This window comes from Oncorhynchus mykiss, chromosome 3 (assembly GCF_013265735.2).
Source record: "Oncorhynchus mykiss isolate Arlee chromosome 3, USDA_OmykA_1.1, whole genome shotgun sequence".
NCBI classification, from domain to species: domain Eukaryota; kingdom Metazoa; phylum Chordata; class Actinopteri; order Salmoniformes; family Salmonidae; genus Oncorhynchus; species Oncorhynchus mykiss.
The window spans coordinates 15248169-15271800 of record NC_048567.1 but is presented as its reverse complement, the minus strand read 5'-3'; the positions used below and the strand labels follow the sequence as shown (position 1 = coordinate 15271800).

At 40.2% G+C, this 23632-nt stretch overlaps 1 protein-coding gene across 2 annotated transcripts; it reads right to left on the bottom strand.

The window, feature by feature from the left end:
• Nucleotides 1-527: 527 nt before the first annotated feature.
• Nucleotides 528-21907, bottom strand: LOC110519916 (annexin A11). Of its 2 annotated transcripts, none has more exons than XM_021596783.2 (2): nt 21283-21907; nt 528-1078 (listed from the first exon to the last, which is right to left on the bottom strand). In XM_021596783.2, exons 1-2 carry the CDS (start codon nt 21652-21654, stop codon nt 926-928), a joined length of 525 nt encoding a protein of 174 aa, XP_021452458.1. In that variant the 5' UTR covers nt 21655-21907; the 3' UTR covers nt 528-925. The 2 variants fall into 2 exon arrangements, with proteins under 2 accessions (XP_021452458.1, XP_021452457.1); XM_021596782.2 differs by lacking the exon at nt 528-1078 and adding an exon at nt 5256-6034 and having other exon boundaries at nt 21283-21889.
• Nucleotides 21908-23632: the final 1725 nt, after the last annotated feature.

The window sequence follows — 23632 nt, the reverse complement described above, 5'->3', positions numbered from 1 at the left end:
AAACTGGAACAGCCCTGCAATTTATTTAGACTTCTAGGACTAGATTCAATCCGTAGCGTGGAAGGCAATGTTCCTGTGACTGAGGAGAGACTGCGTTCACGGTAAACGCTGCATATGTCGACTCAAACGGAAATGACCTTTAAATTTCAGCGGATCTTCTGCTCTACAAATTGAATCTAGGCATTAGTCCCCACGGTTGACCAAAATAAGTTGAGTTGAGTCTTTCTTGTGTCATTACTGATAGCCCACAACACTGAATTGAGGAAATTGATACATTTGTGAAACAATAAGTAAATATTTGACATTGAGTTGTAAAATGTTTACTCTTGTGAGTGGTAACCTCACTGGCACGCTGTGTAATGACAACCTGTAATACATGTCATTTCAGACTTTAAGAATAGTCTCTTTCTGCTGCATTCTCATAACATTGTCAAATCTGTCTTTAAACTCTGGTATGACTTATCCATACACACTGAATGTACATACACTATCTTTCAGAAATGTATTAGAAATATTCCAAAATACAATTTGTGTCCATAATTTTGTGTTTATTCATGTATATTAAATATACAATTAAACAGGCAAAATAATGAATGATTTAAGCTATCCGGTCTGCCGGTATTAAAAAAAGTAAGTCATTAGATGTAGTTTTTCAAAATGAATGTCATAAACATTGATGAATAAACAGCATTATGATATATCCCACAGGGCACAGGCGTCAATTCAACGTATATTCATTTCAGCCATTTCATTGAAATGACGTGGAAACAACATTGATTCAACCAGTGTATCCCCAGTGGGATGTATCTATTTGGAAAGTGCCTTTCACCGGCACCTATTGTATGTGGTCAAGGTTATGATGATTTTGGGTGCTGGGGTTGAGAGAAGCGGTGGCTGTGGTGCTAGCCGGTGTTGAGGTGTCAGATCAGTCGATACGGTTGCCCAGGATGATTGCAGAGACGATGTACAGGACGATGACGGTGATGCCAATACCCAGGGCGGTGTGGTTCAGTATCCGCGCTAGACGAGAATTCTTCTCAGCAATCTGCTGGTGACCCTGGTTGTTGGCGTCTCTAGTCTGAGAGCAGAGAGAGAGGGAGGGAGGGAGGGTGGGAGGGAGGGAGGGAGCACAGAAGGATAGAAGGACAGAGGGATGGAGGGAGAGAGTGAGAGAGAGTTGTAATTGTTGTAATCGTCATTCAGGAAAAAGAGGAAGAGTCTTCAACGGAGAGAGTTCAACGATGATTCAGTGCCATGCTCTTATTCGATTGGAGTTATTTCAGGAGATGCAGTATTAATTCACAAAAACAATACTCAGCCAACATGCCAACTAAGTCAGAAAATAAAAAACAAATAGGGACATTTTTCTCTCTCACTGCAGAGCATTTATAATATATCATATTAATACCTACTAGTGATGAAAAACAACTAAAATGCTGATTTCCTGTGGCCACACCCCAAGCAGCACTAAGTTGAAACAGCTGTGGATGGAGCACAAACGTGGAGCTCTCTCCCCTAGCTACAGTCTTAAGAATGATGCTATATTGTAAGACATATTTTGACACCTGTTATTATTTCTCTTGGGGGAAGAACAAGAGTTGACAGGCGATGCTAAACATTGAGTCAACTAACTGAAATCTCAGTGTCCGTGACTCTCCTTGCCATTGACTTTACACTATAGACATCTCTGAGCAGCTGACTACAAGAGTCAGTATGAGTCACACACTAAGCAACAGTAAAGCTTTAAGAAAAAGTTTAACAGTATATGTGTGTCACATGTGGTCTTGGATTACTTTCTTTCTCCAAGTCAGGAAGAGTCTTGTGCCAAACATGAAGTGGCTGTAAAACACAAACAACAGGCACCAAAATTCCCACTCAAAGCATTATTGGGTAAGCAGCAGAAGCTAAAATTCTCATAGTGAAATAAATGTAGCGTTTCTGCCACCTTAGTCTATGTTTAAAGAATAACAACATGACCTCACACCCCCTATAAGAACTCTCCCACTCAACAATGACTGACTCAATTTAATTTAAGTCTCAATTGAATAAACCTCCCCCTAGTCACATGACATTGTTAACATAGCCTCAATCTGTTTCTGTTCTCTGGTGAAATTATTGAGTTGGCTTCCACAGCAGGGCGAGGGTTGACAGAAGGCTTTAGGCAGAGAGGTTCTGTGTTAATTTAGGGTAGTGTGGCGTGAGAAGAGCTGCCTGCTATTGTAAACCCTCCTCCTGATTACTGACAGCTGGATCATAATTGTTTCCACACGGCTAGTTGGAGGAGAAGGGCTTGTTGGCTCTCTTAGCACTGGACAGTTGTTGTTTTTCTGAGGGTTGTGTATTTGCGTGTCTTGAATAATTATCTGGGCACTCCACCAAATGGTTTTCTTCCATTTCCTTGAGGTTCACAAGATTTCCTCCATCCCATCTGTCTGTCTGTCTGTATGCTCTGTTTGCCATGATATTGCAAAACTTGAAATACATATAGCCTATCCATTTACTAGGCTACTATGCACAATTAAATGAGAGATGTGCTTGGTAATTTGTTCTATGGAATATGAAACCATCACAGCCAGAAAAGGTGAGAATTATTGTATATTCTGGAATACTGTGTATTCTGGAATACTGTATATTCTGCAATGGTTATGAAAATAAAATAAATAGGAAAAATATTCCTTTGTCTAATTATAAGATTATGTCTAACTATTTTAGATTCTGAAAATAAAACATATTTTTGCTCTTCTCACTGATGGCAAATAGTTGCGTTCTTGTTAATATGTTTTCCTCTTAAATTTGTTTCATTTTCATAATATCCCCCATTCGCACAAAGTACTCACTTGCAAGCTTGCAATACAATATTTCAACCACTAGCAGATGTAAGTATGCATGGTCTGAAGTTTGCAGGGAGGTGAGTACATTCTCACGTCAAGTACTTTTTTAAAATAAAACTTGCATATGCACATTTTGGGGTATATTTTGTATATATGCACGGTTTATAAATGAGGCCCCAGAAACCTACTGGAAGCTTGATTCCACTCACTTACCCACGTAATACTAATTTCCCCATGGGCCTATATCAGCACTGCAGCATATTGTCCATATGACTCATCATAATATAATCTGTCGGGTCAGGCTCCTTGAAAACCACATTACATTTAATACCAACTAAAACCTAAATAAAATATTCTGAACAATTAACTGGTTATTCTAGTGTTTTATTAAATATAAAATACTGTATCTGCAATATGTTCTAAGCAATGTGTTGAGTGCAATCGGACTACAAAGTGAACATTTCATGAATTGTTTTTTTGTGGAGGATCTATAACTGGTGTGTGACCTCATGGAGAGGGAGGGGCAGGATGTGAGATGGGTGATATGTGAGAAAATTCCAAGATCAAACATAATCAGATGGTTGAGGGAGTGTGTCTTTCAAAACTCTGTGACATAAAGGGCCTTCTCAGTGACAGTACAGAAATACTGGTGAATGGGCCATCCATTGAGTGACCCAGGGAGCATGTGTATATTTTTTGGGGTCATTTAGCAGACAATCTTATCCAGAGTGACTTCGTACAGGTCCCCGGTGGGAATGAAACCCAGTACCCTGGCATTGCAAGCGCCATGCTCTACCAACTTCGCCACACGGGACTACTATTGATTTACACTATCAACAGATTTCTACTCTTCTCTGCTCCACAGGATGTGGTCATCCTGTCTGGGTTGGCGCCCCCCCCTTGGGTTGTGCCGTGGCGGAGATCTTTGTGGGCTATACTCAGCCTTGTCTCAGGATGGTAAGTTGGTGGTTGAAGATATCCCTCTAGTGGTGTGGGGGCTGTGCTTTGGCAAAGTGGGTGGGGTTATATCCTTCCTGTTTGGCCCTGTCCGGGGGTGTCCTCGGATGGGGCCACAGTGTCTCCTGACCCCTCCTGTCTCAGCAGTAGTTTATGTGTCGGGGGGTTAGGGTCAGTTTGTTATATCTGGAGTACTTCTCCTGTCCTATTCGGTGTCCTGTGTGAATTTAAGTGTGCTCTCTCTAATTGTCTCTTTCTCTCTTTCTCTCTCTCGGAGGACCTGAGCCCTAGGACCATGCCTCAGGACTACCTGACATGATGACTCCTTGCTGTCCCCAGTCCACCTTGCCGTGCTGCTGCTCCAGTTTAAACTGTTCTGCCTTATTATTATTCGACCATGCTGGTCATTTATGAACATTTGAACATCTTGGCCATGTTCTGTTATAATCTCCACCCGGCACAGCCAGAAGAGGACTGGCCACCCCACATAGCCTGGTTCCTCTCTAGGTTTCTTCCTAGGTTTTGGCCTTTCTAGGGAGATTTCCTAGCCACCGTGCTTCTACACCTGCATTGCTTGCTGTTTGGGGTTTTAGGCTGGGTTTCTGTACAGCACTTTGAGATATCAGCTGATGTACGAAGGGCCATAAAAATACATTTGATTTGATTTGATTTGATTCTCTGTGACTGAAGAGAAGGTTGTCAACGTGTAGTCAACTTTGTTCTAAGGGCAGAAAGAATCTGATTGGTTTAGGGAAGAACAAATCCGATTGGTTTCTAAAAGGTCAATGGGCGGAGTTTAACAGATGCACAACTTGAAATCATAGCGGAGGTTTGAACTGAGCATCTTGTAAATAAAACTTGGAGTTAAAAGTTGTAACGTTTTGAAATAATTATTGTGATACAGTAGTCAGACAAATATGACAACATCTCTTAGACTTGAAGCAAAGAGTAGATTGTAACAAGCTAGCAGCAACATGCTAAGCTAATCAGAGCAAGCTAGCTTGATAAGCATTTAGCATCCTCTTAGCTACTTAAGTTTAATTAATAGACTACAAGTATGTCAGCTAACATTTGTTTTGTTGAAATGTTAAGGTGAAATTAAAAAAATTGACAGTTATGGACAGTTAAAATGCTAAGCTAAACAGAGCTAGTTGGCTAGCAGATATCTATCTCTTACTAAGAGCTAGATTAAATCCGTACCAAAAGGAAAAAAATAAATGTTCCTGTGTTCGAGGAGACTGCATTCACGGTAAATGTTGCATATGTTGAGTCAATCGGAAATTACCTTTACATTTCAATCGTGCTATACAACGGACCTTCCATGCTACAGATTGAATGGAGCCTTAGTCTCCACAGTTGTCAGAAATAAGTTGAATTAGATATTGCTTGTGTCATTGCCGACAGCAAAGAACACTGAATTGAGGAAATTGATACATTTGTGTAACAATAAGTAAATATTTGACATTGAGTTGTAAAATGTTTACTCTTGTGAGTGGTAACCTCACTGGCACTCTGTGTAATGACAACCAGTAATACATGTCATTTCAGACTGTAAGAATAGTCTCTTTCTGCTGCATTCTCATAACATTGTCAAATCTGTCTTTAAACTCTGAGATGACTTATCCATACACACTGAATGTACATACACTATCTTTCAGAAATGTATTAGAAATATTCCAAAATACAATTTGTGTCCATAATTTTGTGTTTATTCATGTATATTAAATATACAATTAAACAGGCAAAATAATGAATGATTTAAGCTATCCGGTCTGCCGGTATTAAAAAAAGTAAGTCATTAGATGTAGTTTTTCAAAATGAATGTCATAAACATTGATGAATAAACAGCATTATGATATATCCCACAGGGCACAGGCGTCAATTCAACGTATATTCCACGTTGGTTCAACGCCATTTCATTGAAATTACGTGGAAACAACGTTGATTCAACCAGCGTGTCCCCAGTGGGATGTATCTCTTTGGAAAGTGCCTGTCACCGGCACCTATTGTATGTGGTCAAGGTTATGATGATTTTGGGTGCTGGGGTTGAGAGAAGCGGTGGCTGTGGTGCTAGCCGGTGTTGAGGTGTCAGATCAGTCGATACGGTTGCCCAGGATGATGGCAGACACGATGTACAGGACGATGACGGTGATGCCGATACCCAGGGCGGTGTGGTTCAGTATCCGCGCTAGACGAGAATTCTTCTCAGCAATCTGCTGATGACCCTGGTTGTTGGCGTCTCTAGTCTGAGAGCAGAGAGAGAGGGAGGGAGGGAGGGAGCACAGAAGGATAGAAGGACAGAGGGATGGAGGGAGAGCGTGAGAGAGAGTTGTAATTGTTGTAATCGTCATTCAGGAAAAAGAGGAAGAGTCTTCAACGGAGAGAGTTCAACGATGATTCAGTGCCATGCTCTTATTCGATTGGAGTTATTTCAGGAGATGCAGTATTAATTCACAAACACAATACTCAGCCAACATGCCAACTAAGTCAGAAAATAAAAAACAAATAGGGACATTTTTCTCTCTCACTGCAGAGCATTTATAATATATCATATTAATACCTACTAGTGATGAAAAACAACTAAAATGCTGATTTCCTGTGGCCACACCCCAAGCAGCACTAAGTTGAAACAGCTGTGGATGGAGCACAAACGTGGAGCTCTCTCCCCTAGCTACAGTCTTAAGAATGATGCTATATTGTAAGACATATTTTGACACCTGTTATTATTTCTCTTGGGGGAAGAACAAGAGTTGACAGGCGATGCTAAACATTGAGTCAACTAACTGAAATCTCAGTGTCCGTGACTCTCCTTGCCATTGACTTTACACTATAGACATCTCTGAGCAGCTGACTACAAGAGTCAGTATGAGTCACACACTAAGCAACAGTAAAGCTTTAAGAAAAAGTTTAACAGTATATGTGTGTCACATGTGGTCTTGGATTACTTTCTTTCTCCAAGTCAGGAAGAGTCTTGTGCCAAACATGAAGTGGCTGTAAAACACAAACAACAGGCACCAAAATTCCCACTCAAAGCATTATTGGGTAAGCAGCAGAAGCTAAAATTCTCATAGTGAAATAAATGTAGCGTTTCTGCCACCTTAGTCTATGTTTAAAGAATAACAACATGACCTCAACAGTGACTGACTCAATTTAATTTTAGTCTCAATTGAATAAACCTCCCCCTAGTCACATGACGTTGTTAACATAGCCTCAATCTGTTTCTGTTCTCTGGTGAAATTATTGAGTTGGCTTCCACAGCAGGGCGAGGGTTGACAGAAGGCTTTAGGCAGAGAGGTTCTGTGTTAATTTAGGGTAGTGTGTCGTGAGAAGAGCTGCCTGCTATTGTAAACCCTCCTCCTGATTACTGACAGCTGGATCATAATTGTTTCCACACGGCTAGTTGGAGGAGAAGGGCCTGTTGGCTCTCTTAGCACTGGACAGTTGTTGTTTTTCTGAGGTTTGTGTATTTGCGTGTCTTCAATAATTATCTGGGCACTCCACCAAATGGTTTTCTTCCATTTCCTTGAGGTTCACAAGATTTCCTCCATCTGTCTGTCTGTATGCTCTGTTTGCCATGATATTGCAAAACTTGAAATACATATAGCCTATCCATTTACTAGGCTACTATGCACAATTAAATGAGAGATGTGCTTGGTAATTTGTTCTATGGAATATGAAACCATCACAGCCAGAAAAGGTGAGAATTATTGTATATTCTGGAATACTGTGTATTCTGGAACACTGTATATTCTGCAATGGTTATGAAAATAAAATAAATAGGAAAAATATTCCTTTGTCTAATTATAAGATTATGTCTAACTATTTTAGATTCTGAAAATAAAACATATTTTTGCTCTTCTCACTGATGGCAAATAGTTGCGTTCTTGTTAATATGTTTTCCTCTTAAATTTGTTTCATTTTCATAATATCCCCCATTCGCACAAAGTACTCACTTGCAAGCTTGCAATACAATATTTCAACCACTAGCAGATGTAAGTATGCATGGTCTGAAGTTTGCAGGGAGGTGAGTACATTCTCACGTCAAGTACTTTTTTTAAATAAAACTTGCATATGCACATTTTGGTGTATATTTTGTATATATGCACGGTTTATAAATGAGGCCCCAGAAACCTACTGGAAGCTTGATTCCACTCACTTACCCACGTAATACTAATTTCCCCATGGGCCTATATCAGCACTGCAGCATATTGTCCATATGACTCATCATAATATAATCTGTCGGGTCAGGCTCCTTGAAAACCACATTACATTTAATACCAACTAAAACCTAAATAAAATATTCTGAACAATTAACTGGTTATTCTAGTGTTTTATTAAATATAAAATACTGTATCTGCAATATGTTCTAAGCAATGTGTTGAGTGCAATCGGACTACAAAGTGAATATTTCATGAATTGTTTTTTTGTGGAGGATCTATAACTGGTGTGTGACCTCATGGAGAGGGAGGGGCAGGATGTGAGATGGGTGATATGTGAGAAAATTCCAAGATCAAACATAATCAGATGGTTGTGGGAGTCTGTCTTTCTAAACTCTGCGACATGAAGGGCCTTCTCAGTGACAGTACAGAAATACTGGTGAATGGGCCATCCATTGAGTGACCCAGGGAGCATTTGTATATTTTTTGGGGTCATTTAGCAGACAATCTTATCCAGAGTAACTTGGTACAGGTCCCCGGTGGGAATGAAACCCAGAACCCTGGCATTGCAAGCGCCATGCTCTACCAACTTCGCCACACGGGACTACTATTGATTTACACTATCAACAGATTTCTACTCTTCTCTGTGACTGAAGAGAAGGTTGTCAACGTGTAGTCAACTTTGTTCTAAGGGCAGAAAGAATCTGATTGGTTTAGGGAAGAACAAATCCGATTGGTTTCTAAAAGGTCAATGGGTGGAGTTTAACAGATGCACAACTTGAAACAACTAAACAGAGCTAGTTGGCTAGCAGATATCTATCCCTTACTAAGAGCTAGATTAAATCCGTACCAAAATGAAAAAAATAAATGTTCCTGTGTTCGAGGAGACTGCATTCACGGTAAATGTTGCATATGTTGAGTCAATCGGAAATTACCTTTACATTTAAATCGTACTATACAACGGACCTTCCATGCTACAGATTGAATGGAGCCTTAGTCTCCACAGTTGTCAGAAATAAGTTGAATTAGATATTGCTTGTGTCATTGCCGACAGCAAAGAACACTGAATTGAGGAAATTGATACACGTGTAACAAGAAGTAAATATTTGACATTGAGTTGTAAAATGTTTACTCTTGTGAGTGGCAACCTCACTGGCACTCTGTGTAATGACAACCAGTAATACATGTCATTTCAGACTTTAAGAATAGTCTCTTTCTGCTGCATTCTCATAACATTGTCAAATCTGTCTTTAAACTCTGATATGACTTATCCATACACACTGAATGTACATACACTATCCTTCAGAAATGTATTAGAAATATTCCAAAATACAATTTGTGTCCATAATTTGGTGTTTATATCCCACAGGGCACAGGCGTCAATTCAATGTCTATTCCACGTTGGTTCAACGCCATTTCATTGAAATGACGTGGAAACAACGTTGATTCAACCAGTGTGTCCCCAGTGGGATGTATCTCTTTGGAAAGTGCCTGTCACCTGCACCTATTGTATGTGGTCAAGGTTATGATGATTTTGAGTGCTGGGGTTGAGAGAAGCGGTGGCTGTGGTGCTAGCCGGTGTTCATGTCTTAAAGTAATGATGAACTGTCATTTTTTCTTTGCTTATTTGAGCTGTTCTTGCTATAATATGGACTTGGTCATTTACCAAATAGGGCTATCTTCTGTATACCACCCATACCTTGTCACAAAACAACTGATAGTCTCAAACGCATTAAGAAGGTAAGAAATTCCACAAATGAACTTGGAACAAGGCACACATGTTAATTCAAATGCATTCCAGGTAACTACCTCATGAAGCTGGTTGAGAGAATGCGAAGAGTTTGCAAAGCTGTCATCAAGGCGAAGGGTGGCTACTTTGAAGAATTATACATTCTACAATGTAGAAAATAGTAAAAATAAAGAAAAACCCTTGAATGAGTAGGTGTTTCCAACTTTTGACTGGTACTGTACAGTGCATTCGGAAAGTATTTAGACCCCCTTGACATGTTTGACATTGAGCTCAGTTGCATTCTGTTTCCATTGATCATCCTTGAGATGTTTCTACAACTTAATTGGAGTTTACCTTGGACCATGATTTGGAAAGGCACACACCTTTCTATATAAGGTCCCACAGTTGACAGTGCATGTCAGAATAAAAACCAAGCCATGAGGTCGAAGGAATTGTCTATTGAGCTCAGAGACAGGATTTTGTCGAAATACCGTTCTGGGGAAGGGTACAAAACAATTCTGCAGCATTGAAGGTCCCTAAGAACACAGTGGCCTCCATCATTCTTAAATGGAAGAAGTTTAGAACCACCTAGACTCTTCCTAGAGCTGGCCGCCCGGGCCACACTGAGCAATCGGTTGAGAAGGGCCTTGGTCAGGAGGTAACCAAGAACCCGATGAGTTCCTCTGTGGAGATCGGAGAACCTTCCAGAAGGACAGCCATCTCTGCAGCACTCCACCAATCAGGCCTTCATGGTAGAGTGACCAGACAGAAGCCACTCAGTAAAGGCACATGACAGCCCGCTTGGAGTTTGCCAAAAGGCACCTTAAGACCTTAAGCATCATGCCGTGGGGATGTTTTTCAGCGGCAGGGACTGAGAGACTGACTAGCCAGGATCGAGGGAAAGATGAATGGAGCAAAGTACAGAGATATCCTAGATGATATCCTTCTCTAGGATTATTAGTTGTACCCTGCCACCAGTCAAAAGGCCGTTTGATCTAAAAGTTTCTGAAGTCGGTGTGTGATTTTTTATTTACACTGAACTTTATTTTAAAACAAATTTGGTTTAAATATCTGCATTCTTATAATGGTCTCTTCCTTTGTGTTTTCACAAACATACAGACATGATACAAGGTAAACACTATTTCCATCAACTACACACTTAGAGAAGGATAAAGTACAACCCATTGGTAAATAGAAGAGTTGAGCAAAACTGAATACATAGTCAAATAAAATATATACCTAACATATACATTGTTATACATAATCTGGCAATATGTGACTCTAAATGACATTGATAGTGGGGACATTTTTACCAAATGAATCAACTGTAAGGCCAAACTGGAACAGCCCTGCAATTTATTTGGACTTCTAGGGCTAGATTCAATCCGTAGCGTGGAAGGCAATGTTCCTGTGACTGAGGAGAGACTGCGTTCACGGTAAACGCTGCATATTTCGACTCAAACGGAAATTACCTTTAAATTTCAGAGGATCTTCTGCTCTACAAATTGAATCTAGGCATTAGTCCCCACGGTTGACCAAAATAAGTTGAGTTGAGTCTTTCTTGTGTCATTACCGATAGCCCACAACACTGAATTGAGCAAATTGATACATTTGTGTAACAATAAGTAAATATTTGACATTGAGTTGTAAAATGTTTACTCTTGTGAGTGGTAACCTCACTGGCACGCTGTGTAATGACAACCAGTAATACATGTCATCTCAGATGTCATCTTAAGTCATAGAATAGAGCGAACCGTCTAATCTGGTTTCCTGGATGATACTGTTGACTAACAAGGCTGCAGTTCATAGCCACTTTAATAACTCTACCTACATGTACATAATTACCTCAATTACCTCGACACCAATGCCCCCCTGCACATTGACTCATTGACTCTGTACCGCTACCCCATGTATATAGCCCTGCTATTGTTATTTACGGTTGCTCTTTAATTATTTGTTATTCTTATCTCTTACTTTTTTAGGGATTTTCTTAAAACTGCATTGTTGTTTAAGGGCTTGTAAGTAAGCATTTCACTGTCAGGTCTACTACACCTGTTGTATTCGGCGCATGTGACAAATAACATTTTATTTTATTTAGGACTTTTTGGGGGTTCTAAAATAAGGTCAATTGTACATTACAGAGCAATGTACAGAATTGTGTTAGCTTAGTAACTACATACTTTCTTATTCCACTAAGATATAATCAATGAATCAATATTTACAAGAGTAGACCAAAAACAATATACAGTATGTACATGAGGGTAGAGTAGGTGTCACGACTTCTACCGAAGTCGATGCCTCTCCTTGTTCGGGCGGTGCTCGGTGATCGACGTCACCGGTCTTCTAGCCATCATTGATCTATGTTTCATTTTCCATTGGTTTCGTCTGGTCTTCTTACACACCTGGTTCCAATCCCATTCATTAATTGTTGTGTATTTAACTATCTGTTTCCCCTCATGTCCTTGTCAGAGATTGTTTATTGTTATGTTCATGTTTTGGTGTGCGACGTGTCTTTGTAACCACATATATTTTATTATGGACTTTGGAGTTTATGTTTTAAGTTATGAAAATACTCCATTTATACCAAGTTCAATTCTCCTGCGCTTGACTTCCCTGCCACCGACATACACGACGTGACAGTAGAGTACTGTCAGTAATGGGGATAAGAGGGATGAGTGTGTATAAACAATGGATGGATAGATAAAGTGGCTATCGAAGGCTTAACTGAAACAATGCTGTTGCTATTTTCATTGACAGCTAAGTCTCTACACTTCACCTAAAAAATGACAGAAACATTTGGAATGTGGACTGTATTAACTGGAGAATTACTGGGAGTGGAACACATAAGTTGTGTGGTTTGGTGCACCTGTGCTCTCTTAAATTATTCTCCCTTAAATTACCTAATTCTCAGCCACTTTCCCTTTTCACCACATGTTGCTTATAGGTTCAGCTTAACACATGCCGGATTCATGCCACTAACGGTCCTGCTTACAAAGGAGCTGTGTTCGACAATGTTTCAAATTCATAGATTTGTTAGTTGTGATTGTGATTGCTTATGTTTTTCTCGTCTAAGGCATGGCCACTATAACTTATTTTACGCATCTCTGTTTCCTCAAAGTGCACTCTGTAACGTTAAACACAAAAAATCTGATGAAAAAGAATACACCATAAACGGATGTCTGAGATAAAGCAAACAGCTTTATCTCAGACATTGACAAATATTGAAGTACCATTCTCAACATATCATGACAGTCACAATAAAGATAACATTCACAATGAAGTTCAGGGTTTAGAGCAAATACCAACAGCGTAAGCAGCATTCTATTTGGACCTGTGGTAATGGCCCCATTCATTCCCAACAACCCATGGGGCCCAGATAGGGGCCGCTTCATAAAAGGAGGCTGGGGTATCCTAGCAAGTGGTGTTAATAGTTAGTGTGTGTAATCATTTTCGGATAATGCCAGAGTATAGTATAAATAGTATTAAAATAATAACTGTTTAAGCACCGTTTTCTTCAGAATGTTACAAAGACAGGAAAATACGCTTAATGGATTACTAAATGAACTTGAAACTTGTCAAGGGAAACAACAGCTACTCCTTTCGAAGACAATTGCCAGGAAATTTTGTGCAATCTCCAAAAGGGATCTGTTCATTGTCCTGTTCTTATTTCATGGCAAATCACACTAAAACATTTCACAACATACTGACTGGAAAACACACAGCCTACGACACACAGACACAAATCTAAAAACACTTTCAGCCACAGACACGTAACCACACACAAGCATGAGCACACAAACACAGACAAGCACGAGCACACACACACAGACACGCAACCAAGCTCGAGCAGACACACACACACACACACACACAAGCACGAGCACACACACACACACACACACACACACACACACAGACACACACACACACACACACACATATATATATATACACACACACACACGAGCACACACACACACAATAGCTTCTTTCTGCTCTCTGATTATGCCCTCTTGTACACCATGTTAGAAAGGCCCCACTGTGTGAACGTTGAATTTCCAAGAGGCAGATTCCAGTTGCACTCCCCTCCCCAGGCCTGTACCTCTGTTGACCCTCCCACAGGCCTGTTCCCCTCCTCCTACCCTTCCCAGACAACCTGGCGCAAATCCCAAACACAACAGACTCTCAGCTCAGCTATAAAGCAACTCCCCCTCTTGTGGGTTAGGCCAGGAAAAACATGCTGAAACGTGGAAAATCCTATAAATCAAAACATAAAAATATCCTGCATAGATCTCGAACTAACCTCAAACAATCCAAACTCAATAAAATAGGGAATGCAACTATCTACAGTGCATTCAGAACGTATTCAGACCCCTTCACTTTTTCCACATTTAGTTACATTACAGCCTTATTCTAAAATGGATGAAATACAACATTTTCCTCATCAATCTACACACAATACCCCATAATGACAAAGCGAAAACAGGTTTAGAAATGTTTGCAAATTTATTACAAATAAAAAATAGAAATACCTTATTTACATAAGTGTGCATCCTGTTTCCATTGATCATCCTTGAGATCTTTCTACAACCTGAATGGAGTCCACCTGTGGTAAATTCAATTTATTGGACATGATTTAGAAAGGCACACACCTGTCTATATAAGGTCCCACAGTTGACAGTGCATATCAGAGCAGAATTGTTCCGAGACAGGATTGTGTCGAGGCACAGATCTGGGGAAGGGTACCAAAACAATTCTACAGCAATGAAGGTGCCTGAGAACACAGTGGCCTCCATCATTTTTAAATGGAAGAAGTTTGCTCAGTTTGGCCAGGCGGCCAGCTCTAGGAAGACTCTCCCTAGAGCTGGCCGCCTGGCCAAACTGAGCAATTGAGGAAGCAGGGCCTTCATCAGGGAAGCGACCAAGAACCCGATGGTAACTCTGACAGAGCTCCAGAGCTCCTCTGTGGAGATGGGAGAACCTTCCAGAAGGGCAATCATTTCTGCAGCACTCCACCAATCAGGCCACTCCTCAGTAAATGGCACATGACAGCCCGCTTGGAGTTTGCCAAAAGGCACCTAAAGGAATCTCAGACCATGAAAAACAAGATTCTCTGGTCTGACGAAACCAATATTGAATTCTTTGGCCTGAATAGGTGGGGTGGTTGTTGGCAGCATCATGCTTCGGGGGTGTTTTTTCAGCGGAAACTCCACAAATTCAGGTTTGCCACGCTTGTCGCATCATACCGAAGAAGACTCAAGGCTGTAATCGCTGTAAAAAAGTGCTTCAACAAAGTACTGAATAAAGGGTCTGAATAGTTATGTAAATGTGATATTTCTGTTTTTATTTGTTATACATTTTCAAACAATTCTAAAAAACTGTTTTTCCTTTGTCAATATGGGTTATTGTGTGTAGATGAATAGGGGGGAAAACAATTGAATCCATTTTAGAATAAGGCTGTAATGTAACAAAATGTGGAAAAAGTTAAGGGGTCTGAATACTTTCCGAATGCACTGTATGTAATCCAAGGGAATCATTTCCACAACAGTAGCCAAATAGGAAGTCATAATTTCACCAGCTTTCTCATACAGGACATAACTCCATATGTCCTTTTCTTTCTACATATACAGTACAGTAACACATTTCTTGGAACATACATTTTCCTAGATACATAACTCCTTTGTATCTCTCCCTGTCTGGGAATAGTTTTAAGATGGGCCAGTAGTGTACTCTATGGGAGTGGGGATTAAGTCTATGTGCCAATCAGACAGTGCTGCTGACTGGAAGAGACAGAAGAGAAAACTGTGTTTGCAGTGGGGCTTGTCACTTCTGTACGCAGTATCCACCAAAAACTGGCAACTGCAGTTTGCCGCAACTGAGTCAGGGTGGGAAGAGCTCGGTGTGGGATAGTCATGCCCAAGCTTCCTGGCAGAGCGTCAAGTAGCCTCTTAGAGAGATAATACATCACTCACCCATTATGTCTCCTCCAGGTCTGAACTGGGTGCGGTCACACCTACTCCCGGTCTCCCGCTCCCATCGTCATGCAAACCTGGACTTCATCAGTACCTTGATTACCTCCCCTTTATTTAGCCCTCTGTAGCCTCTGTCATCAGGCAGTATTGGCTTGTTTTCATTCACAGTCTGTACATTTCTCATGTTTTGTTTATCTGCATTCTTCATTAATAAAATCACCTTCTGCGCCTGCTTTCTGTCTCCCTGCGTATACAGTGCCTTGCGAAAGTATTCGGCCCCCTTGAACTTTGAGACCTTTTGCCACATTTCAGGCTTCAAACATAAAGATATAAAACTGTATTTTTTTGTGAAGAATCAACAACAAGTGGGACACAATCATGAAGTGGAACGACATTTATTGGATATTTCAAACTTTTTTAACAAATCAAAAACTGAAAAATTGGGCGTGCAAAATTATTCAGCCCCTTTACTTTCAGTGCAGCAAACTCTCTCCAGAAGTTCAGTGAGGATCTCTGAATGATCCAATGTTGACCTAAATGACTAATGATGATAAATACAATCCACCTGTGTGTAATCAAGTCTCCGTATGAATGCACCTAAACTGTGATAGTCTCAGAGGTCCGTTAAAAGCGCAGAGAGCAACATGAAGAACAAGGAACGCACCAGGCAGGTCCGAGATACTGTTGTGAAGAAGTTTAAAGCCGGATTTGGATACAAAAAGATTTCCCAAGCTTTAAACATCCCAAGGAGCACTGTGCAAGCGATAATATTGAAATGGAAGGAGTATCAGACCACTGCAAATCTACCAAGACCTGGCCGTCCCTCTAAACTTTCAGCTCATACAAGGAGAAGACTGATCAGAGATGCAGCCAAGAGGCCCATGATCACTCTGGATGAACTGCAGAGATCTACAGTAGAGGTGGGAGACTCTGTCCATAGGACAACAATCAGTTGTATATTGCACAAATCTGGCCTTTATGGAAGAGTGGCAAGAAGAAAGCCATTTCTTAAAGATATCCATAAAAAGTGTTGTTTAAAGTTTGCCACAAGCCACCTGGGAGACACACCAAACATGTGGAAGAAGGTGCTCTGGTCAGATGAAACCAAAATTGAACTTTTTGGCAACAATGCAAAACGTTATGTTTGGCGTAAAAGCAACACAGCTGAACACACCATCTCCACTGTCAAACATGGTGGTGGCAGCATCATGGTTTGGGCCTGCTTTTCTTCAGCAGGGACAGGGAAGATGGTTAAAATTGATGGGAAGATGGATGGAGCCAAATACAGGACCATTCTGGAAGAAAATCTGATGGAGTCTGCAAAAGACCTGAGACTGGGACGGAGATTTGTCTTCCAACAAGACAATGATCCAAAACATAAAGCAAAATCTACAATGGAATGGTTCAAAAATAAACATATCCAGGTGTTAGAATGGCCAAGTCAAAGTCCAGACCTGAATCAAATCGAGAATCTGTGGAACTGAAAACTGCTGTTCACAAATGCTCTCCATCCAACCTTACTGAGCTCGAGCTGTTTTGCAAGGAGGAATGGGAAAAAAATTCAGTCTCTCGATGTGCAAAACTGATAGAGACATACCCCAAGCGACTTACAGCTGTAATCGCAGCAAAAGGTGGCGCTACAAAGTATTAACTTAAGGGGGCTGAATAATTTTGCACGCCCAATTTTTCAGTTTTTGATTTGTTAAAAAAGTTTGAAATATCCAATAAATGTCCTTCCACTTCATGATTGTGTCCCACTTGTTGTTGATTCTTCACAAAAAAATACAGTTTTATATCTTTATGTTTGAAGCCTGAAATGTGGCAAAAGGTCGCAAAGTTCAAGGGGGCCGAATACTTTCGCAAGGCACTGTATGTGACAGGTGCTCAACTGTTTACTATAAGTAGGCCATTATCCCATTATATTTATCACAATTTCTATTCTAGTTAGTGCATTATCTTTTACCAGATCTAATGTGTTATAATCTCCTACATTTCCACAAACTTCAAAGTGTTTCCTTTAAAATGGTACCCGTAATATGCATATCCTTGCTTCAGGTCAAGAGCTACAGGCAGTTAGATTTGGGTATGTCATTTTAGATTTAAAAAAAAAAAAATTTTAAGGGTCAGATCCTTAAGAGATTTTAAGCGTCAAATCAAACCTAGGTCTGACAGATTGATTCTAGAGTATCTTCTGGATGCTTTCATGCTATCTGTCCCCAGATAGCCTTTTCAGTTGTGTTAAACTGGAAAAAAATTGCAGAAACAACAGTCTGTTGTTTGTGTTGATACCCAAAAGATAAGGAGGCATGAATGTGTTTTCCCAATGACTTTAGGGTCTTGCACAGATAAGAATCAGCTCTGGTTGCTTCAGTTTATGAGAAAATGAAACATAACTTTATGGCAGTGAGTCATGGATATGGGATGCTTCAGTTTAGGGGAAAATGAAACATAACTTCATGGCAGTGAGTCATGGATATGAGATTACAAGAGCATGCTAAGATGATTCAGTCTGTGATGTGGGTCGTTCCACCCCCCAAAAAATTAACCTAATTTTAACATGGTCATAATGAGCACATGTTCAACTTAATATAAAACATGTTTTCCCACCTCAAGGTTAAATAAAAAAAATACTATAGTAAGTGCTGTAAGAATATTTGAAGATAAATAAACAACGCAGAGGACTAAAGGTGAAGAGGGAATTAACGATCAATGGAAATAGCTGTTTTTCTGTAATAGGGAAACATTGATTAATGGGTCAGAGACATGGGAGGAATTTCAGTCTGGGACTCATAGCTACTTGTGGCAAGTTCTAATTGGTTCAAATTGCCTATACACGAGGTACTTGTTATTTGGCCATACGCCCAATTTTACTGCAAGGAATTCTAATTGGTCAACCACAGGCTAGGGTTGTAACGACAGATCTCCTCTTCGTCTGCAGCGTGGTAAGTGTCCATAATGTTTTTAATAAAGACAAATGAACACTCAAACAAAAACGATAACGTGAAATCTACAAAAAAAACGAAACAGTACCGTGTGGCGACAAACACTCACACAGAAACAAACACCCACAAACCAACAGTGAAACCCAGGCTACCTAAGTATGATTCTCAATCAGAGACAACTAACGACACCTGCCTCTGGTTGAGAACCATACTAGGCCGAAACAGAAACCAAACATAGACTGCCCACCCCAACTCACGCCCTGACCATACTAAATAAAGACAAAACAAAGGAAATAAAGGTCAGAACGTGACAAGGGTTGGGATATAGATTACATCCTGTCTCTTTGTTCTGTGGAGAATCACTGAAGACAGGGAAGAAGGAACATCTGTCATCTACTTTCCAGCATAACAACTATGATGTGTTCTTTTTTTCTTCTTTTTTGCTTTGGGGTCTGTGTTATTGAATAATAACATCAACTGCTAACAGTTCCTATTAATATACTTTAAGTGCCAACAGGTATGCTCGTAACACTGTTGATCAACCATAAATCCCCTTGTTACAGGGGAAATGGAAGTTTGTTGTGTTCAACAGGGAGGGGCAATTGAATGCAAGCTTCACACTGTTTATTATAATTGTGTTTCACCATATTAAAACGAGAGTTCAGTTCAAGTAACAGGCTTGACCTTTAAATGAGGGACAGGTTTTTTTTTTTTTCTTCCTTAAAATGAATCACTAATCACAAAATAAATAATAATCTACAGAAATGACGTTGTGAAAGTAACAAAATAATTAGAGCTTTAGTATTGTGAAAAATGTGAGAAATGTTGGCATTAAGTGGATTAAAATGCACAGAACATTTGCGCTTTAGCAAGTCTTTATTTATATATAAAATCAAATTTATTGAATATTCCATGCGGCCCCAAAAGTAATTATTTATCATGAGAAGGCCATCAACAATAACTAGTAATCCTACATACTCAAAGAAAGGTTAACATCTCACCTTTCTGGCAAATATAGTTGCTGAGGTGTAGTCACTTTTGAGGACATAAACTCAAGTACACAGTACAAATATGATACAAATATGAAAATATGAAATATTTTACAGTATATAATAGCTTTTGACTTGCCCAGGAGAGGAGGAACTTTACTGAGCGACTATGTCTATGATGGATGTGCATGAAGTCAATTCACCAGCACATTGTTCAACCTCCGTTGATGTTGTTATTACGCTAGAAATCATCCACTGGGTTTTGATACTTGATAATAAGCCACTGTCTCATTGTGAAATAAAGATGCCCATAATAACATCTTAGAGGTCTTCAACCTCCTTTCTCTCTTTACCAGGCTTTGACCCGGATGTTTCCTCCATTACCCACATTGATCTATATGAGTCATACCCGGTCAACAATTAGCTGTCCATCCTGATATGCGTTTGTAATCCCAGTAAGTAAGTAAAGAGACTTGCTATGTGTACACTGGCCACAAAATGAGGTGGAAACTGAGATGCACATCCTAACATCCTGACAATCGTATGACCATATTAGAGACACATATTTCCCTCAGATTACACGGTGTACAATCCACCGTGTACAATCTGTAAAATACCACAGTGTACAATCTGTAAAATACCACAGTGTACAATCTGTAAAATACCACAGTGTACAATCTGTAAAATACCACAGTGTACAATCTGTAAAATACCACAGTGTGCAATCACAGCAGCAAGATTTGACAAAAGAAAAGAGCAACCAGTGAAAAACACACACCATTGTAAATACAACCCGTTTTATGTTTTATTCATTTTCCTTTTTGTACTTTAACTATTTGCACATCATTACAACACTGTACATAGACATAATGACTTTTGAAATGTCTTTATTATTTTTGAAATTTTGTAAGTGTAATGTTTACTGTACATTTTTTATTGTCTATTCAACTTTTGTTTATTATCTATTCAACTGGCATTAGCAATTTAAACATGTTTCCCATGCCAATAAAGCCCCTTAAATTGAAATTGACTTGGGGCATGTAGGGATATCTCAGGGTTTCCAGCCCTTTCCTACCCCTCTTCTCAGTGTGTCTGTCCATTCGATGGTGAGGTTTGGCAAAGGACAAGATGGAGGATTGATGGAGTTTTCCTTTCGTCTTCAGAATACCTTTTAAATGTTGAATACCTCCCCCTCTTACGTCACTCACAGTCAAGGCACCCGCATTGTCACGTCCCTATTTTTAATCACCCATATTCCGGGAAGGGTCCCTCCCTTTCTTACACACACTCTCCCTGATTCCTACTCCGCACCCCATCTCCCCTCCCCCGATCCCCTCAAACCAACCTATCCTCAGGACCTTATTCAAAACAGAACTCAAGACTGTGAGACACCAACACTGTAAGGCCAAAACTATCCCAAACATGTCCCTCTCCCCAGCTATGCAGCCCACCACCAAGGCAAAATTCAGATCACTGACTCTAAAGAGCGAGATAGAGAGAGACGGGCCCTTATTTAAACAAAACCGGTAACTGGGTTTCTTGGATAATGCTAAAAAAAGACTAGAGTGAGAAATACACTACTGACTACTCTACAAAATGAAACAAGTTATGTTCTGTGGATTATTTAGGATACATCTCTACTAGAAACACATTTGTCTACATTACATTTGAATACTCTTAAAACAGCAATAAAAGTCCCACTCACCGAGATGGAGTAGATAAGTGCAGCGATGCCAAGTGGCAGGCAGCAGCACAGCATGGTGAAAATGGAGTAGCCCAGGTAGTCTGGCAGAGGGTAAGGCAGAGCTCCACGGGTCACAAACACCGTAGGCTGGACTGTGACGGTGGACTGGGGGTAGTGTCCCGGGGAGTACTGTCCCTGGGGGTATGGCTGGCTGTAAGGGGCCCCGGGAGCTCCTCCATACTGTGGCGGTGGTGCGTAGCCCTGGGGATTGGGGGGGTAGCCTGCTGGTGCGGGGTATCCTGCGTTGGGTTGGTCCTGGTAGGGTGGAGGAGCTGGTTGTCCCATCCCAGACTTCTCATCTGGGTTCCAGCCTGGTGGTGTGGCGTTTGGCATCTTGTTGGGATCAATTTTTTTTTGCTGTTGGTGATTTGTTTCCCTTTTATCTTACTTCTCTCTTTCTTTATTTTGTGCCTCCTCTCAATCTCTCCAAGTGTTCTTCTGTGTCTCTCTGCCTAAACTGTCTGCCTGCCTACAAGCTACAAGCTGCCTACAAGCTGAGCAATTATGCTCTCTATTCCCCTCCCCTGTCCGTCCCTGGCAGCTCAGTATGCTTAGAGGAAGCCTGCGTGGGTGAGCTGAAAGGGAATGGTTAGGGGTGGGGAAGACTGAGTAGCTGACCAGAGTCAAATAACAAGTCTAGCAGTCAGGCAGAAATGCTGTCCATAGTCTGGATAGGAGTTGGGCGCAACCCCATGGTGATATTTTGAACTACACCAGTAACAGTCACATTGAATTATTGCACTTATTGATGACTCTTCAGTGCAAAACTGTCAAAGAAATTAAAGTACTTATTTTCTTTGATATGATGCTAAACTGTACATTTGATACTGTAATAACGTAAAACTATAACAAAAGAGATGCTTAAAGGATTTATATATGGTAAGGGAACACAGGAAAAAAACAGCAAAGACTGTTGATTGAAGAATAAGAAGATAAAGTATCAAAGATAATGTAACAAATGACAATGCAACAAGATAATGTAACACACATGATAATGTAACAAGATAATGTATCATAATGACAATATAACAACATAATGTAACAAACAGTAAAACTACAAGACAATGTAACATTGATAATGTAACAAGATAATGTAACATAAATGACAATGCAACAAGACAATGTAATGTTATGATAATGCAGAAATAATGTAACCTAGGTGAAAATGTTACATAAATAGATAGGTCCAGTCGGCCTGCTGGACAGATAGGACCGCACGGACGGCCAGATGAGACCAGTCGGCCGACCAGGTAGGTAGGTATGGTCAGCCGGCCAGAAAGATAGGTAAAGCCCGGCCATTAAGGTAGGTCCGGCCTGACTGCCATGTAGGTAGGTAGGTCCGGCCGGCCAGGTAAGTAGGTCTGTCCGGTCGACCACGTTGGTAGGTCCGGCCAGCCGTTCAGGTAGGTAGGTCCTGCCGGCCTGTCTGCCAGGTTTGAAAAAAAAATGGGGTGTGGCTGCGTTCTGTCATTATGGTCTAGGCCTTTGGAACCAACCTGGTCTCAGAGCGTTTGCTATTATTCTGTAAGTAAATCCGAAACAGTCCATTTAGTATGATACGTTACGTTTTGTGAATATTTGTGAATATCCATCACCCATTTTATATGATATGTTACGAATTACAATTCAAATGATATCTTAGGAATTTGCAAAATATAGAATATGTTACGAATTTGCTAAACGTACTATATGTTATAAATTAGCAAATTGTATGATATGTAACCAATTCTATCTAGGTGGCTAATGTTAGCTAGCTGGCTAACATTAGCTAAACTAGGGGTTAGGATTAGGGGTTAGGGTTAAGGTTAAGTTTAGGAGTTAGGTTAAAGAGTTAAGGTTAGGGGAAGGGTTAACTAACATGCTAATAAGTAGTTCAAATGTAGTAAGTAGTTCAAAAGTTGCTAATTAGTTAAAATGCTAAAGTTGTTGCTGACGAGATTCAAACTCGCAACCTTATCCATCCATCCATCCACCCCGAACAACCACCCTACTTTTGTTTTTGCCTTAAGTAACTGTAATGGACATTTTAATGTTTTTGTGCTTTTCTTATAACTCATTTCTGTGTTCTATTCATGTGCTGTTCTATAAACCAATTTATGTGTTCATGCAAGTGGTTGACTGTACAAATCCTCACTATCAGTAGCTGCAATTTGGCAGTACGCACAGACCTTGTTTTGAAAGATATCTCAGTTTCAAAGTCTCAGCTTAGAGAGAAGAAACCTTGTGAGGTATTGGTCTGTCACCCGTTATGAACCAGTATTGGTCTGTCATATGAATTAAATAAAACAGTAATGATTCATGAATTATGCTA